Raw genomic sequence first — 20,533 nt, 5'->3', positions numbered from 1 at the left:
GTGTGATTTGTCTATATAAATTAGTAAGTATATATATATATGTGTATGTATATATATTTATGTATATATATATATGTATATGTATATATGTGTTTTTCTGTGTATATATGTGTGTTGATATGTTTTTCTAAGTGAGTATTAGTGTATATTTATTTGTTCTTATATATATATATGTATGTATACGAGTATGTATTGATGATGATGATGATGATGATATGTGTATATGTATATGTGTATGTATGTGTGTGTGTATATATATATATATATACATATATATATATATATGTGTGTGTGTGTGTGTGTGTTTGTGTGTAAGGGCGTGCGTGTATGTGTATTTATTTATAATATTCTTTCTTTATATATTTATAGTTGAGTAATTAAGAATGTATATATATATATATATATATATATATATATATATATATATATATGAGTGTTTGTGTGTATATGTATGTATATTTATGCTTAAGTATGTACTTATGTGTATGTGTATATATATGTATGTGTATGAGTATATGTATATATGTGAGTGTGTGTGTTTTAGGATAGATGTGTTAATATGTTTATATATTTGTGTGTATGTATATATGTTTAAATATTTATTTTTATATGTATTTATATATGTGTATCTGTATATATCTTAGTCTTATTATTAATTTATTAATTTATTATATATTAGAATTTAAAATTCATTAATATGTTTTATAAAATAGCTGTGGCTTTTTTATGTTATTAGTTATATAAACTTTAAATCTTTCATTCATTTTTTTAAGTAGTATTCTTTCATTCATGTTTTCGTATTCTATTCTCTATTTTAACGTAGTATTTTCACGTGACCTCTTGCTTAAAACGCTATAGGTATTAGTTAACGTCTTAGCTTTAGTTTGAATTACGGAAAAGTACTGTTTTTACTTTGCTAAACGATTTTCTACTATTTGAAAATAATATGTATTCTTGTTTTTTATATTATTCATTTGGTTTTTTAAAGATTATTTTTAATAGATAACTTATTTAACACTAAATTATTTAGAAGTTAGAGTATCATTTCACCATAATATAAGACTTCGATTTGAATAGTGTTGATATATTTTCGATTATTTTTGATTAATAATATTTTATTAATAATTAGTCTTTATTGTTTATAATATTGTTAAAGGTTTTTTTTATTAAAACTTAGTATATATAAAGTTTAATCTTTTATTCTTAATAATTGTTTTCATTCTTAATTTTTTCATTCAAAATTTTTTTATTCATATTTTTATTTTTATTTCAACGTTTGTAGAAATAAGTATTCTTGTATTTTTCTATTATTCAATTGATTTTTACTGATAATTAAATAAACGTTTTTAGTTTTAAATAGTATAACTTTAACTATTATACCAGTTAAATATGTACTAATTTTATCTTTATTTTATTTTAACCTTAAACTTTGTTTAAATTGTATTTAAAATGATAATAATTTATGTAAGCTGGTTTTTGTATATAATATACATGTTAGCATATATTATAATGGATGTAGAGATGATTATGGAATGTTTATTATTTTGATATTTTGATATTTTTCATAATTTTTCTATCTTTATAAAATAAGTATTTTATATAAATTCATTTGGTACTTATTGTTGGTTGATATATATATTTATTTATTATAATTATTGTTCTATTTACGACCTGACGATTAGCTGTATTTTTGAATAGAATTTATTTTCGATAATTTTAATTGATTTTGATCGATTTAAATTTCCTTTCTATTTGAAAATTAGTTATGAAACACGTGTAGTCATTTTACTATCTTTATCTTATGATATTTACTTTGTTTTATATTATACTCATTTATTGTGCTTTCAATTATTAATTTTTCTATATGTGATAGTGGATTTTCATCGATGAGTTCTTGAAACTTGGTTTTTTTTCCCAAAAACTATATATTTTTATATATATTATAATCTATAAAGCTCAATTTAATTTTAATTTTTTATAAATTGATTTTAATTGAGTTTTTACCTGTAATTTTGAATTTTGTCCCTAATATTATATATATATATTTATCATCATCATCATTTAATGTCCGTGTTCCATGCTAGCATGGGTAAGACGATGATACTACAAGAGCCAGCCAGGTCAAAACTTGCAACGAACTTCTGTGACTATTTTGGCAGGATTTTTACAGCTGGATGCCCTTCCTAACACCAACCATTCAGCAGAGTGGACTTAGTGCTTTTTGTATGGCATGGGCACAGGCAAGGTAAGTAGTGCTTTGTAAGTGGCACAAGCATAGGCGAGGTCAGTTTTGGCAAGGTTTTTACAGCTGGATGCCCTTCCGAACACCAGCCACTTTACAGTGTGGACTGGGTGCCTTTAAGTGGCATCTGCACTGACAGGGTCACCAAGTACTTGCAAGACAAAAACTTTTAAGAGGGAAGGAGGTATTGGAGGAGGTTATGATGAAAATGTTGAAGTGAGACAGGTATAGGTGTCTTGCTAAAGAGAAAGTAGAAGGTTACCTGGCCAGAGAGAGAAAGATCAGGGATGAAGACAGAGACAGGTGTGCTACTGCATAGAAAATACACGGTTGCCCAGCCAGAGGGAGGTCCAGGAGAAAAAAGAGAGAGAGTGGGAGACCATAGGATGGAGATGGTGGCAAAATGCTAGGCATGCTCACAAGGAACAGGGTCAGAGAGTAAATAAGATGGTTGAGTAAAGGAAGAGAGAGATATAGATAGTGGCAAGTGCCAGGGCATACCCTTGAGGTTCAAATGCCATAATATAAGTGACAGGATATTGTGAAAGTAGTGCAATTAAAGAGTGGAGTAAGTGGCAAAAGACTTAGGTATATATAGAGTTGGAGGGGCTACTGGATAGCAATGATACAGAAGAGCATGGATGTGAGAACAGGATTGGGGAGTGAGAACTAGGTATAGTGAAGGAAGGAGGAAATGTGAGAAAGAGATGTAAATTGGTTTGTTGGGGTAGGGTGAGGGAAAAGTTTTCTTGTTATGTGTAGGTGGAACACTCGGGTCGGGGGGCTAGCAGATAGCAATAATGTAGTAAGACAAGTTTCGCGTAAATTGGAGCAGTAGTCGTTGAGATATTTGGGGTTCGGGATATAAATACCCAAAACGGTGCATAATGTGAAAATATTTCAAATTTAACTTCATCTTGAAAGGGAAGAAGCTCTAACCTTTCGATTAAACTGATTTGACAACGAAAAAATACAATCTTTTTATAGTAAATATATATACACAACCTTCGTCAGAGTAACAGTTATATATACAACTTGAACAGACACACATACCAGTACAAAAACATACGTTTACATACACATGCACATATACATACACCTCTACACACTTACATACATAAATGCTCACATACATACATTCATACATACATACATGCATATATACATGTGTATATGCATGTGTATATGTGTATATGCATGTATACATCTGCATACGTACATATACCTATACATGCATACATACATACATAAACACATATATATCATGAACTTCACAACCTCGGTGTGAAATAGTTTTTCTCTAGGTTTTTTGTTGAGTGCATTCAACGTTATTCCACTTCCAAAGACTTGCTGCTATTTCTAGCACGCCCTGCAATTTGTGCTAAAGGACCCAACATACCTGTTACGTGGTAGCAGGGCGTGCAAGAAATAAGAACCAAATTTTTCCTTTTCTGGGGAAAGGGGCCGTTTACGCATGATTTCAATGTCACATTCATTGAAAGCATGCAAAAATAACCTGGAAAAGAAAAGATCCACAAAACAAAATCAATTGCTGGGAAACTGAGTTTCCCAGTGACCCAAAGCAACATGGGTAGTCTAGTCTAGTATATATATATATATATATACACACATATATATATATATACACATATATATATATATATATATATATATATATATATAGAGAGAGAGAGAGAGAGAGATAGATAGATAGATAGATATACATATATAAATGTATATAAACTGTAATTTTTTGTATAATTAGATATTGTTAATATAACAATACATAAAAAACGAGCTAGAGTTGAAGTGCTCAGCTTGAGCTAGAATTCAAATTATGGTAAGAATGGATACATAAGGGTAGAAGACCACAGGAACAATACCGTATATCCAACGCAAGATTTAATATATATGTGTGTGTGTGTGTGTTCAAATCATTCTAGAATTAATAGATATATAGTTTTAAGTCTTTAAAATGTCTAAAAAGTAAGATAAAATAAAATAAAGTATACAGGCATATATATTGATATAAACTTCAGAAATATCATGAATGTTTAAGATATTTATTTTAAAATATTTATAAACATGCATAGTTTCCAAGTTGTATTAAAATATTTAACAATTTAAGACAATACATTACGATATATAAATGTACAGTATGATTTAACATATAGTAGGTAAATATATACGATATGATATGATATTACAAATTTATATGTATTATATTAAAAATGTGTACATTACAAAAGGATATGTATATATACTATATAAAAAAAAACCGTACAATAGATTAGGTAATACTAAAAGTTCCACCCTTATGTATCCATATATAAATGTATATACATTTATATATATGTATATACACATATGCATATATATATGTATATACATACATACATATATATACACATATGCATATATATATGTATATACATACATACATATATATACACATATGCATATATATATGTATATACATACATACATATATATATATATATATATATGTATATACACACATATATATATATGTATATACATATATATATATATGCATATACATATATATATATGTATATACATATATATATATGTATATACATATATATATATGTATATACATATATATATATATATATGTATATACATATATATATATATATATGTATATACATATATATACATAAGCATATACATATATATACATATGCATATATATACATATGCATATATATACATAAGCATATACATATATATACATATGCATATACATATATATACATATGCATATATATGTGTGTGTGTGTGTGTGTGTGTGTGCGTGTGTGTATGTGCGTGTGATAAAAATCTTCTAGCAAGGTAACATGGATGGAGCAGGGGGTGTAGGCATACTCTTTCCAGAGAAATGGGTGGATAAGGTCATAAAAGTTGTCAGGGTATGCGATAGAGTGCTTAAGCTCAGGCTAATCCTGCAGAACAGTACAGCTACAATTATCTCTGCCTACGCCCCACAAGTGGGCCTACCAAATGATCAGAAGGACCATTTTTTATGATACCCTTCTACAGGCTACCTCAAAGATGAGTGGCAATGACCTCATCTTTGCGGCTACAGATCTTAATGGGCATGTCGGACGGCAATCCGTTATCTTCACTGGTGTACATGGGGACCATGGTATTGGTTCCCGAAACAATGAGGGAACTAGGCTACTGGAGTTCTGTGATGCATGTAACCTTTTAATATGGGTATAGGACATCAAAAAAACGTTAAACATAATGAGAAACGAAAGCATAGAAACTGAACTTTTTCTCGAACAACGAAAAAAACAGAGAAACGAGACATGCAACATAAAGAGTATACCTCTTCATCAGTTGTCTCTGTTTCATCTACTCCACGTTTCGAAGGCAAGGACAATATGTGACTTCATTGAAACAGTCCTTCCCGCAAAGCAAATTAAATAAAATTTGGGATTTTTTGCGGAGGGTGAAAGTGTTAACAAGAACAGGACAGTGAGAACAAGCAGTAAAAACAAACAGTGAGGGCTGTTGAGCCAAGATGATAGAAAAATTATTATGAACGCTAGGTAGACAAGCCATGAGGAGACAGGAAAAGCACATCTTTTCTTTAGGAAGGAAGTGGACAGAAGAGAGATCCCCTTTCGTCATATGTCAGCGACGAGAGAGTCAAGGAGGAAGAGTGAGAGAGAGAGAGGGAACAGTGAAAGGGAGAGAAGAATAGGGAAAGGGTGGGAGAGAAAAACAGAAAGGATGAAGAAAAAGAGAGGGAGAAAGATAGACAGAGAAGAGATAGTAGAGGAGTGCACATCATAATTAAGATAAAACTTATTTGGAAAAGGATGTGTGGCGTTCGATCAAATAATAATATAAATCTTAATATATAAAGCTGAAGTTGTGTGTCTGTGTGAAGCCTTTTTGAAAGTTTATAGAAATCCACATTTTCCACTTTTTCGTAAAATTTTTTACATCAATGGAATTTTCTCGATGTGAACTTTCCAGTGCAGTAATTAGATTTTTTAAATTCCGTTTACTTTGTGTGATTTAAGGGAGATTTGGCTGTTGTTTCTAGCAATTTTATATTTCATCCCTTCTACCTGGAACGCAATTCTTACACACGCGCTCAACATAAAAATATAGAGAGTAAGAGTAAAAGAGGGAGAGGGAGAGAGAGAGAAAGTGATACATACAACGTCATAGATTAAACTTTCATCTCAGTATTCTTTACCTATTTTTCATAACATAGATACATAAAAAAAACACAACCACACATACATGACCTGTGACAACAACATACACATTGCTCTCAATCTCTATTCATTTCTCCCCCTCTTCCTCTCTCGCTCTCTCAAGTAAACACAATCATTCACATCGTGGCATATTTACAAAACATTGATGGCATAACTACAGAGTTGTATCCCCCAACTTTGGAAGGTCATAACTTTCATAAAAATGAATATTTTTTAATGAAATTTTCTATGCATATATTATTTATTATGTAGATTCCAAATATACAAAAATTCGGTGAAAGTGTTTTGGAAGGGGGTGGGGTACAATATTCGGAAATTCCACTTAACTTCCAGGAAAATGAATATTTTTTTCATGAAATTTTGTACAAATGTACCTTGATGTATGTACATGTCAAGCATGTAGGAATTTTGAAGGAAACAACTGCAGGTTATTTTTGAGAAGTGTTCCCCACTCGGTGGTGTTTCGGAGCAAGTCGTCCATATTTGTTTCATTTTTCTCTATTATGTGCTTATGTGTATCCTTAGATTTCTAATGAAGTAATAGGCAGTGAAGAGAAGCAGTCATAAGAAAACTTTTAACTACCCCTATTCCTTTCTCTCCCCCTCTCTACCTCTTCCTCTCTCGCTCTCTCAAAAGCATACACGTGCAAGTACACAATCATTCAGTAAAATATAACTCATGTTCGTCAATGTTTTGTAAATTTACCATGATTTTCACTAGGGTGTTAGGGTTAGGGTTTTAGGGTCAGGGTTAGGGTTTAGGATTAATGTTACGGTTACGTTTTTTAGGGTCAGGGTTAGGGTTAGGGTTTAGGATTAGTGTTAGTGTTAGTGTTAGGATTAGGTTTAGGATTAGGGTTGGGTAATCGTGCAGGTGTTAATCTGAAAAATTACAGATATGTGAAAAGTACCGACCCTGCCATCTATTATAACTTTTGTTGTTCTGTTTAATATATACATAGATTATGCCTCCAAAGAAGAGAGTTTGCAGGGGAAAGACAGCAACCGGTTTAAAATGACAGCCACAGACTGCAGCAATTCAGCACATTCCAGTAGCTACTTTGAACATAATGCAAAATGGTGCATCAACACCTTCTGCCCAATCTGATAGAATTCTGGCAAAACTGTTTAGCAACAGATCGCCAGCAATTGCTTCATCACAAATTGCCATCCTAGCTCCTGTGAAAAGGGATTACCCTGCTATGTATAATCAGGGCAGTGCAAAAAGTTGTTTTGCACAAGCATTTCTATAGCCAATTACACGGATGAAATTTACGTATGCTTAATAATTTTACGCAAAACAGCCTTCAGACTTTCCCTTTTAATTTCATCGTCTTTTGAATTATGAACATATTTACATCATATGGGTTTTTTTCTTTGATTTTCAGCTAGCAAGACTTATCGTAGATGGCATAATAAGTCACACCCGGACAAGGTCGGGTTATACTGCTAGTAATATATAAATATATGCATATATCCATACATATATGTACATACCTACATATATATGTATGCGTGTATATATATGTATGTATGTATGTATGTATATATATGCAGGGTGGGGTAAAATGACCTGACATATTTATAGGTTTAATAAAAGCAAAATTAAATAAAGAATGATAAAAGTGTTTTTACTTTTCAAATGTACATATAATGCCATTTTGTTTCATTTCATTTCAGATTACCCATATGGATTGGACAGGCGAGCATTGCACTTTCACTGTGGAAATGTTTATCAAGAACAATGAATTGGTAACTGCAATGCAAAGAGCATTCCATGTGCATTTTAGGCTTGGTAGACATGATCCTGTACCTTGCTTGAAACACGATTTTATTATGGGTTACCAACTTCAGAGCTAGTGGTTCGGCATTGAATCGAACATCAACTGGCTGGCCGCGGACTGCCAGAACTCCGGAAAATGTGGCAGCGGTAAGAGTCCACTTCAATTTGTCTTAACTGTCAAGAAAATGGATATTTTTTAATGAAATTCCCTACAAATATACCTCGGACTATGTAGATTCCAAGGACATAGGAATTTTGGGGGAAAACAATTGGGGGGTTATTTTTCAGAACTGTTCCCCACTCGAGGGTGTGTCAGAACAAGTCATCCACATTTGTTTCATTTTCTCCGTTTTGTGCATTTGTGCATCCATAGGATTTCTACCACACACACACGTATTATAATTAAAAAAGTTCAAACAGGGACTTATTCCATTCAATACCATGTTTATTATAGAGATTATGTAACAAATTATACTTTACACTTCTATATTTAATTGTGTGTGTATATTTCTTAGTTTTACTTCTGGTGTCATCTGCCTTTCTATTAGAAATGTTTACCTGGGAATTTACTTAAAGTGGAAAAAAAAATCGTATGCAACAGATAAGTCATCTTAATAACATATTTCTGTGCACCAGACCTTTAGCTGTTATATTTAGCATAACGAGCTTTCTGGTGAGGGCTCCATTTGCCTTCATTGCCTGTTTGTTGCTTCAGTAGAAATCTACAGATGCACAAATGCACAAAACGGAGAAAATGAAATGAATATGGATGACTTGTTCCGAAATATTCCCGAGTGGGGAACAGTTCTGAAAAATAACCCCAATTGTTTTCCCCCAAAATTCCTGTGTCTTTGGAATCTATAAAGCCCTAGGTATATTTGTAGAGAATTTCATTAAAAAATTTTCCTTTTCTTGGAAGTTATGATGAATTGAAGTGGACTCCGGTGAATTTTCAGAAATTCCCCACCCACTTCTAAAACACTTACCCCACCCAAATTTTATATATTTGGAATCTACATGATATAACACATATTCATAGAAAATTTTATTAAAAATATCCATTTTTCTGAAAGTTATGATCATCCAATTTGGGAGAAATCTGTAGTTATGCCATCAAATTTGGAACTTTCCTTCTAGACATGGTTATATATGTATACAAAAATACACGAGTGCAGAAGATAGTAAACAATGAAAATAACTTGGTAATGGAAATTGTTTCTTAATACGAAGGGCAGAAAGTAAATAAGAAATTTTAATGGAAAATAAAGTATTGTATGGGTTGAAGGGAAATTTGTCACTCAGTGAACCAAAGAGCCAGTATCAAAGGAACCAGAAAGAACCCATGAACAACAGAAAAACACAAAACTGAATGGATTGAAGTGAAATTTATGAAGATACTTCTGTCAGTAAATTATGAAATTACTCACATCAGTAATTGAGAACTTCTTTCTGTTAGTAATTTGTCATTGTTTGTTTGTAAATAGCAATTGAAAACTTAGACTTACAGTGAAAACAATAACATGGAAGTTAAACAATGGCATATGACATAAGTATAAAAAATGTTTTGAAGCAAATTCGCAAATCAATCACAGTTTAATTATTTACAGCTTCTAAATATACAATGCTTTGAGTGTGACTTTTAATTGGTGTATAAATGAAAAGATTTTTGGGATTTCCAACTCATGAGAGAAGCAAGGAGAAGCAAGGTGAAGTCCAACAACCTTGAGAGACTGTCCTTGAGATTTTTTTATTGACAGAGTGAAACTTCGTTTCCCTGAGAACTGGAACCATTTAAATTCAAAGGGGAAGTCATATGGGATTAACAGGATCCGTGGAATGAAGGCATCCTCACCCTTATAGTTCCCAGTCATAACTGTTGCCTCTAGGACACGGGGCCCCATTGCTTTCACCATCAGTTTGGTGCCATTGCACAGGTGGGGTGGATCCAGATTCCTGAGCAGCATGATTGGGGTCCCCTTTTTAAGTGTTAAGTGGTGAGGTGGCATCCCAGATGGCTGTAGAGAGTTCAGGTACTCAAATGGAAAAACTACAGTTGATTTTGTTGACAGCATCATTACGTGGAGCTAAGATGGCTCACTCACAGAGTCACTAACTGTTGGTAAAGTTTTGTGTAATGTTTGGGAGCAGATGCATTATGAGATCATTGACAGTTGGTACCATCTCACCACAGGGTAGCCAGTGTTGCTGCATTTGGTGGACATATGGTAGTTGACCATTCTCTATCTTCAGAAGCTGGTGTGAATACAGCCTGGCAGTTTGATCACCAAATAATTGGGCCCTTATGTTAACTGTCAGGTGCAGTTTAGTTACTTGCCTCCACAGATAGGATTGCTTGAGACAGGCCTGTAGTTCATCTGCTTTTGTACCTTTTGGGATCACAGGAAGGGTTTGTCTGAAATCCCCAGCCAAAACTATGGTGATCCCACCCATGAGAATGTCCTTTCCTCTCAAATCTCTTAGGCTACGGTCAACAACCTCAAGTGCTCCAAAGTGAGACATGGTGCATTTATCTCAGGCAATCAAGTGCATCTGCTGCAAGACCTTGGCTTTTGCTGATGTTTTAGAACTGTTGCAAATTGGAGTCTCTGTCCTAACTAAATTCAAGGGAAACATGAAAGTAGAATGAGCTGTTCATCCACCTGTTAAGAGAGTAGCTGATATTCCAGAAGATGCTACTGCCAATGCAAAGCACCCATCTAGATGGACTAACAAAAGGTTGATGAAAAACGTTTTGCCAGTACTCTCAGGAGCAGTACATCATTCAATTAATTGAGAAAAGTCGTCTATCTCTGTATGAAATTTGTTCTCACACACACACTCACATAACTATATATCTTATGTATACGAAACAGATCTATTGACAATTGATCAATTAACAATTTTTACGGAAATAAACCTTTACCTATGGATATACAAATGGAAAGGTACAGAAGATTCTGGTACTGAGTGATCCAGCTGTTTGGCTGTCCACCAAGGACACACAAAAATATATGTCTTATATATATAAAACAGACCTGTTGACATATGAAAAAACGCCTTTATCTCTGTATGGAATCTACTTACACACACACACACAATAATATATATCATATATGAATCAGACCTGTTGACATTTGAAAAAAAAGGCTTCTATTTCCCTATTGAATGTATTTTCACACACACACACTCACATTAATATATATCTTAACAGACCTGTTGACATATGTAAAGGAGGCTTCTACCTCTGTGTAGAATGTATTTACACACACATAAATATATAAATTATATATGAAGCAGACATGTTGACATTCGAAAATTTTTACAACATATGAAAAAGAGGCATCTATCTCTGTGTAGAATGTATTTACACACACACACAAATATATCTTATATATGTAACACACCTGTTGACATTGGAAAATTTTTACAGAAATGAACACCTGTACATACAGACACACAAACAGAAAGGTGGAGAAGAATATAAAAAATGTAAGTACCTTTAGGAATTCTTTTTTATCAGAAATCATCACAACTGTAATGATGTATACGTGTGTGTGTGTGTGTAAATAGCTGGTTATTTAGTTACTACATCAGAACGTCAGACACAGGAAGCAGATCTTTATTATATATATATAAAGCAATATTATATATTTTTAATAAAAAAATAAATCAAGACCATATTATTATTTCCCAGGTCAAATTAGTCATGTACTCCAAGTATGGTACAGACTGATCCATAGGTTTGGCTGTGCACAGAAGACACACACACAGACAATGTATTTTATATAGTAAGATATATATACTGAAACTATGTTGCTTACGACAACAAGGGTTCCAGCTGATCCAATCAATGGAACAGCTTACTTGTGAGATTAACTTGCAAGTGGTTGATCACTCCACAGACAAGCATATCCTTTCACATACATCTCAGGGAAATTCAGCGTGACACAGAGTGTGACAAGGCTGGTTCTTGAAATACAGGTATTACTCATTTTTGCCAGCAGAGTGGACTGGAACACTGTGAAATAAAGTGTCTTGCTCAAGGACACAACGTGCCACTGGGAATCGAACTTGCAACCCCACAATCGCAAGCTGAATACCCTAACCACTAAGCCACGTGCCTGGATATATGTTCCATTTAAATTCTGAACATTCATTCTATGTCAAATAGATTTGCATCTTAACTAAGAAAGAAAGCTCTGCTGAGATATATGCTGAATTTGTCCAGAGAAGTCCAGAGCAACTTTTTACTTCACTGTTGCTCTTACAGACTGAATTTACTCAAAATATTATATGTATATGAAAGATATGTAAATAGGCGTAGGAGTGGCTGTGTGGTAAGTAGCTTGTTTACCAACCACATGGTTCTGGGTTCAGTCCCACTGCGTGGCACCTTGGGCAAGTGTCTTCTACTATAGCCTTGGGCCGACCAAAGCCTTGTGAGTGGATTTGGTAGACGGAAACTGAAAGAAGCCTGTCGTATATATGTATATATATATATGTGTGTGTGTGTGTCTGTGTTTACGTCCCCGTAACTTAGCGGTTCGGCAAAATAGACCGATAGAATAAGTACTAGGCTTCTAAAGAATAAGTCCTGGGGTCGATTTGCTCGACAAAAGGCAGTGCTCCAGCATGGCCGCAGTCAAATGACTGAAACAAGTAAAAGAGTATGCATTTATATGTCCTTTTGTAAATCAAATGCATACAAACTGAAGTAAAGAACATGAAACAGAATATAACGAGGGAGTATCTAGGTGGCTTCTAAACAACATTCTCTGGTCGACAGCTTGATGAACTAAGTGCTATATCATATACACTTGCACAACATCTTTGTCAGAACAAGTCACATAATTAACACCAGGAAGATTGCATTTTTAATTCTTGTATACTTTTATCTCCATTTCAAATCTTTTATCTTTTACTTGTTTCAGTCATTAGACTGTAGCCATGCTGGAGCACTGCCTTTTAGTCGAATGAATTGATCCCAGTACATTTTTTATTTTTCAAAGCCTGGTACTTATTTTATCAATCTCTTTTACTGATATGCTAGGTTATGGGGGTGTAAACACACCAACACTGGTTGTCAAATGGTAGTGGGGGACAAACACAGACACACACTCACATATGATGGGATTCCTTCAGTTTCCATCAACCAAATCCACTCACAAGGCTTTGGTTGGCCCAAGGCTATAGTAGAAGACAGTTGCCCATGCTTTTCGTATGCAAGCCGACGGGGCTTGCTCTGAGGACTCTAATTTTTTCACAGTGAGACTGAACCTGGAACCATGTAGTTGGGAAGCAAGATTCTTACCACACAGCCTCTCCTCTAAAGTTTTGATCAATAAATTTGCCTTAATCCTTTAACTGTGAAATGAAATTTCACGATTATACCAGTAATGATGTTAAATGTCTACCAAAAAAAAAAAAAAAAAAAGAAAAACGGAATTGGTATTTTTTGCAAGTCAAGTTGTCTCAGTAAACTTCATTGTCTCAACAAAAAATAGTTTCAAATATGACATTCCTCAATAAAAGATAGATTGGTGTATAAAACTGCTTTCTGCTGTTAAGGGTAATGAAATTTTGAGTGGATATATCTGATTTCTGCAGTAAAAAGGGTTTAAATTTTCTTCTCTGTTTGCATGTGATTTTAGGCCCTTTTGTAACTTTTACACAGAAGTGCTGCCCTGCTTAAGCAGATGCACAAATAAATGTGTAAAAAATGCAAGATATAAACCACAAACACACACATACATGCATATATATTCTTAGACACATACACACACATATATATTCTCTCTCTTTCTCTTTCTCACACGCACACACTTCTCCTACATAAATCTGTAGCAAAAGTGAATGCAAATATTAGGTCGTTAAGTATGAAATTTACAGAAAAGAAGAAAAAGTTTGCTAACGTTTTATAAATACAAGGAATAGTTTTATTCATCTAAGTATGCACCCATGTTGTCAATACACTTTTGCTATTTCAGCAGTAGCTTGTCCAGCCTGGAACTATAAAAGCCTGGCAATCTAGGGCCAATAAAATCTTGGAAGGCCTGTTTTACAGCATTGTTGGAATTAAATTTGTTTCCTATCAAAAAGTTATCCAAATTCTAGAAGTGGTAGTCAGTGGGGGCAAGATCAAGTGAGTATGGTGGATGATGAAGAACTTCTAACTCTAACTCCTATAGTTTCACCAGTGTCATTTTTGCAATGTGTGGTCTGGCCTTGTCTGACAATAAAATAGGAGTGGATCTGTTGACTAATCTATGCTGTTTTTTTGTAAGTTTCTGCATCATTTGGTCCAGTATACTTCAGCCGTGATTGATGAGCCATTTTAATGAAATCATAATGGATCACACCTGTGCAAGACCACCAAACACCTACCATCAGCTTCTTTTGATGAATTTTGCTTTTTGGACCGTGTTTTGGTGGCTCATCTTTGTCCAACCATTGTGCTGAACGTTTACGGTTGTTGTATTGGATCCATTTCTCATCACATTACAATTTGATTAAAAAATGATTCATTTTTGTGATGAGAAAGTAGCATAATGCAGGCTTACAAATGTTGTTGTTTCTGATTTTCATTGAGTTCATGTGGAACCCACTTATCCAACTTTTTCACTTTACTGATTTGAACTAGGTGAGTCAATATTATTTTCTTGCTAACACCAAACAACAATGATAATTCATGGGCACTTTGAGATGGATCTGACTTGACAATGGCTTTCAGTTTGTCATTATCCACCTTTGTTTCTGGTGAACCATGCTGCTTATTTGTGAGGCCAAAGTTACCAGAACAAAATTTTGCAAACCAATTTGATACTGTCTGCTGTTTAATAAACATTGGAATGAAATACTCCATTAATATTCTGAGCTGTCTGTAATGCTATATTTCCAAGAAAGAACTCATATTTCAAAACTGTATGAATTTCTGACTTATCCATCTCTAAACAAAAATAGCAAAAAACGATTTATAAATACTTTATGAAGTGCAAAATGAGCTAGAATAAAGAAATAGAGGTGTCAGTTTTCTAACAAAAAATAAAGATTGTTAAAATATAATACTGGCACAAAATGAGCAGCTGTCAAAGTTTACCATATATTTTACTACAAATTTCATACTTGACAACCTAATAACAAGTTTGATTTTAAAATTAATCTTTCATTTTCATGCATACAATTGGAAAGAGGATATGTTACTTTAAGTAAACATATGTACATATCTTAAGTATATAATTTCGACTTTTAAACTTGCAAGCTCTGACACACAAATACTCTCATTATAAGAAACATATTGAAAGCTGTAATAATGAAAATATAGAAAACAATTAAATAGTGAACTGATGAATAAGCAAAATAATTTCTGGTTTTTAATAAACTTTGATACTAACAGATTATTTGGGTTTCAAATAAAATCCTTTTATTACTATCACTGATACATAAATAGATATTTGAATTCACTTATATGTGACAATATGCCAGAATCAACCTACCAAATAGCTAAGGAATTTATGCCATATTGCTGGTAATCCTATGCAAGTTTTGTTTTTATATTACACTTCAGGAATGTGTGATTAACACACTTTTCTCTCCAAAGATTTGAAGGAAACATTGCAAGTAAAAGGTTCCATCTATCTGAACTATCTAATAAGCATATAAATTGAGTCAATGTATGTCTGCTTTTACATAGGGAATAAAAGGATTGAGATAACAGCTGGAGCATACAGAGAGAAAAAAGAATTTTTTATTAAAACGAGTTATTGAAAACCACACTTTGCTATATGAACAGAACTAGCAAAAAGCTGAAATCAAATCACTAGCAATGTGCTTTTCTTGATCAAAACACTCAATTTTCAATTGTTCAGTTAATCTACATGCAAATAAGCACTTCAAGGTATTAGAGTGTTCCTACTGTAAACATTTTGAGCACTCTAATGACAATAACAAATGATTCATGTTGAATTCAGCTTCCCTTTCTTCTACTTTGTCAATGCTGCCATTGTTGTCATTTATTGCCTCCTATCCATACTGGCATGAGTTGAACAGTTTGCCAGGGAACTGGTGACCTGCAGGGCTATGTCAAGTTCCATTGTCATCTTTGGCATGATTTCTATGGCTGGATGCCCTTCCTAATGCTAACCACTTTATAGAGTGTACTGGGTGCTTTTTTCATGCCACCAGCATGTAAATTTGATAAGAACTTTAAAAAAGGTTGGCTCTACACAGTTTATTTGTACTAGGTACACTGTATGATAATAATGAAGTACTACAATGATTCAAAGGATTACAGGACTCATTCAGCATATATTAATATATCTGTTACTTTCAGCATTTAAAGTGACTTACCATGCTTTTTACCATTTACCCATTCTCCTTCATATTTAAAAAATTTGTTACTGTAATGGTAAACACCATAACCTGCAAGAATGCAAAAAAAAAAAATTGGGGGTTACAGAGTATAAAAATATAGGAAAATGTAATATTCATTCTCTTCTTAAAGACTGTACTGAAATAGAAATGAAACTGCCCGAACTGTTATCTGAGCCACAGATTTCATTTGTCAAGAATTTATCATTAAATCACTGAACTCTTCAGAGAACAATTTATCAAAGATAGAGCTCTTCCCAGTTTTTTTTTTTTTACCAGAATATTCTACAGTTGTTTGCCTATAGTGTATAATTGTTACTTAACCATGTTTTATGCCCATAGTTAATTACAGTGCACTAATTTTATTAAGTGAATTTTTACCCAAGAACAAGGCTATTGCTCTAGAGAGTGGTAGTTACTGCTAATTCAATTGGACTCCACTGTCTTACTGCTACTTACTTTAATGAAAGTGAAAAGTAAAATCTGAGCTCTATAGGGATCTGAACACTAAATTTTGAGGCATTAAAATGAGTATTGTAAAACACTGGGGATAATGATGAAGATATGCAGTAGTTTCTTCTTTCTTGCCAACCACTTTTCAAAGTGTCAAAAGGTCAGCTGTGTAAGAGAAACTTAACTACTTCACTATGCACTTTACGGCAAAATATGGCATAAGAAAAGATCTTCATCAAAGAAGGAATAGTGCACATGACCTTTGTGGGCTTCCCTAGACTGTTGTTATTGATGTTTAACTCAAACATCTGTAGGTTAATATCTATAAGGAAAGAAGGGAAAAGATCTTTGGTTGTGAAGAAATTCCAGAGAGGGCTGGGCAAAATGTGTAGTGCTGGATCTGAGAGAAGAGACACAATAAGGATGTTGAGAGAAGGAGAAACAAGGGAAGTGATGTGGATCTAGAGAGAGAGAGAGAGAGAGAGAGAGAGAGAGAGAGAGAGAGAGAGAGAGAGAGAGAGAGAGAGAGAGAGAGAGAGAGAGAGAGAGAGCATGTAAGTTAGAGGCTATGGTAGTAGCAATAAAAAAAGGCAGAGAAGAGACTGGCAGGTCTATGTTGGAATATATCATGAGGAAGTATATTAAGGCCCTCACTCAGACGGTCTTCTTTTCAGTGTAGTCTAGAATATTCATAGCATCCTACATTGATTTACTGTATGCTCATAAACCTTTGACATACACAGATACTTTCAATTTAGTATCTAGTAGTTTCATATTTAATTACAAGATGAATTTTAGTAACAATCCCATACATTCAATTAACTGTCTGAATCACAAATTAAGATGACCATTATATCTCAGATATCTATTTGGTTGTGAACTCTTTCAGTGTATTTTGACACAATCCTATTATCTCAGATATAGAGTTAAATGTCTCTAGAGATATGACTCATCATGTGCCACATTCAGTTACATACTAAATTTATGAAATGTTCTGTATCATCACAATATGATTTCAAATCCCTAGTTGTGAAGCTGATATGTAAATCAATGTCCTATAATATATTATCAATATAATATCATATTCTCATTCCAGATATCTGTTTAGACTTGTGCCATATATTTGGTAAATTAACTAATCCTATGCTTATTAATCATTGATTTTTAGATAGATGGGCTATAAAGACTCTAGCAAGGTATGGATCTTCTTGTATTATAAATAGTGGTGCACTTAAAGGATACAATAATGGACAACTAACAACAAGAGTATGAGTTCTAATCTTAGTATTGTATCTCAGTCAATGTACATAAATATACTTGGCTTGAATATAATACAGCTAATACAGTGGAATGGTTAAAAATATATAAGGTTCAATTCAATAGTAAAGTACAAGATCTGGTAGTAATTAATAAATAAATATCTAAATATGAAAACTCAAAATTTTAAGTGATCCAGATGTATTGCAGTTATCCATAACAGAAGTTATTAAATGTAGTTCAAGCACTTCGTTGGCACTCTGTCGCTTGCGACGTCGAGGGTTCCAATTGATTCGATCAATGGAACAGCCTGCTCGTGAAATTAACGTGCAAGTGGTTGAGAACTCCACAGACACGTGTACCCTTAATGTAGTTCTCAGGGATATTCAGCGTGACACAGAGTGACAAGGCTGACCCTTTGAATTACAGGCACAACAGAAACAGGAAGTAAGAGTGAAAGGAAGTTGTGGTGAAAGAGTACAGCAGGGTTCGCCACCATCCCCTGCCGGAGCCTCGTGGAGCTTTAGGTGTTTTCGCTCAATAAACAAACACAACGCCCGGTCTGGGAATTGAAACCGCGATCCTATGACCGCAAATCCACTGCCCTAACCACTGGGCCATTGCACCTCCACAGTTCAAGCACTACTCATATGATGAATTTCAAGTAGTAAAGAAATCATGTTGCTTTAAAGGGGTTGAGCTATTAAAAATATAATAGTTAGGGCATGTATGGGGTGAAAAACTTTTAGGTGATTGTCACCACAGTTGAAAATGAAAGGTTACTTGTACCTGATTATCATTACATGACCTATACAGAGCAGATGTCAAATCCTACTGAACAAACTTGTGGCTAACTGATCTTCAAACTCTAACCCGTTAGCATTCAGGTTACTCTGTCAAATGTGGTACATATTCATTCACATTGATGTGAATTAATCATGCATTATCTCATAGCTTTGTGATTATTTATATTTTGATTGGTATTGCTAGGTAAGTGTGAGAGGCCAGAGCTGGTATGTCTGAATATAAAACAGAAAATTTTGTGCCAGGTATGGCTAATTTAAATGCTAAAGCGTTAAACCAGATGATTTACAGGATATTATTATTCTATATTTTTGAGACGAGGAATTATGTACATTAATTACAATGGATGGATATGGTCCTCTTCTTGTTTGTTGTTATGTTTCAGCTGATGTACTCTCCAGCCTTTATCAGGTGTTCTTGTGGTATTTCGAACCCAACTCTTTATTTGTCTAATGGGGTACACTGTTCTCTTTCTTAAGGTATGATGCTAATGTTATTTTTCTGTTGATATTACTTTTCAAGTCCTTGCCTGGCATTGAACTTAGAATCTGAAGGTTAGTAGCCTGCGCTCTCATCCACAATGCTATATGCTAACGGGCATATAGTGTAGTGGATAAGAGCGCAGACTACTAACCCTCAGATTCTAAGTTCAATCCCAGACAGGGATTTGAAAAGTAATATCAACAGAAAAATAACATTAGCATCATACCTTAAGAAAGAGAACAGTGTACCCCATTAGATAAATAAAGAGTTGGGTTCGAAATACCACAAGAACACCTGATGAAGGCTGGAGAGTACATCAGCCAAAACATGATAACAACAAACAAGATGATGACACCCATCCGTCTATTGTAAATAATATACAGGATATATCTATATAATTGGTGGATTTAGGGTTTCTGTTTTGCATTCATTTACATAACTTCCTCTGTGCCAGATATCTGCTCCATCAGAACTGATCTGATATCGAAACAAGAATGTCAAGAACAACAACAGAGATTTTCTTAATAGATAGGACGGTTGCATGAGGTTTGTGAAACAGTATATAACAGTGAATTAAAAGAATGAATGTAAAATCCCCAAAATTTGAAGTTGTCATGCATCAACAGACTCCATCTTGACCATCTCCACCACTTAACTCTCTAGACCAGGGGTTCTCGACCATTTTTTATCTATGGACCCCTTTGATCACTATCTTATTCTGGTGGACCCCGACAGCCATTTGATGCTTAAAAACTAGTTTCATAGAAACTCCTTTCAAAATTCCTATTTTGGTTTTCACACATTAACTCGTATAGGTTGAACTATGTAAAATGTTAGAGACAGAAACCTAGCTGTTTCTTGAAATACATATCAATACATAGA

The 20,533-nt window shown here is 33.7% G+C and overlaps 1 protein-coding gene and 2 long non-coding RNA genes across 5 annotated transcripts in view; 1 reads left to right on the top strand and 2 right to left on the bottom strand.

The window, feature by feature from the left end:
• The window catches only part of LOC149137722 (uncharacterized), a 17,058-nt gene extending 10,549 nt beyond the window's left edge, over positions 1-6,509 (bottom strand). The window contains exon 1 of the long non-coding RNA XR_016243255.1: positions 5,601-6,509. This is a non-coding gene — a long non-coding RNA (uncharacterized LOC149137722). The remainder of the gene's footprint in view (positions 1-5,600) is intronic.
• Positions 1-20,533, bottom strand: part of LOC106870830 (uncharacterized) — a 109,242-nt gene that overhangs the window by 87,571 nt on the left and 1,138 nt on the right. For 2 of the 3 annotated variants that reach the window (XM_014917054.3, XM_089358079.1), the window contains exon 2: positions 16,634-16,705. The exons of the other annotated variant lie outside the window; for it this stretch is intronic. In XM_014917054.3, the coding sequence (XP_014772540.1) occupies positions 16,634-16,705 (72 nt within the window). The remainder of the gene's footprint in view (positions 1-16,633; positions 16,706-20,533) is intronic. 3 annotated transcript variants of the gene reach the window in all.
• LOC149137721 (uncharacterized) lies at positions 6,605-11,779 on the top strand. Its single transcript, XR_016243256.1, has 3 exons — positions 6,605-6,688; positions 8,185-8,434; positions 11,718-11,779. It is a non-coding gene; the product is annotated as an uncharacterized LOC149137721 (long non-coding RNA).

Source organism: Octopus bimaculoides, chromosome 1 (genome assembly GCF_046866305.1).
Source record: "Octopus bimaculoides isolate indiv1 chromosome 1, ASM4686630v1, whole genome shotgun sequence".
Lineage (NCBI taxonomy): Eukaryota > Metazoa > Mollusca > Cephalopoda > Octopoda > Octopodidae > Octopus > Octopus bimaculoides.
Note: the sequence above shows the minus strand (reverse complement) of the source record. Positions and strands in the feature narration are given on the sequence as shown.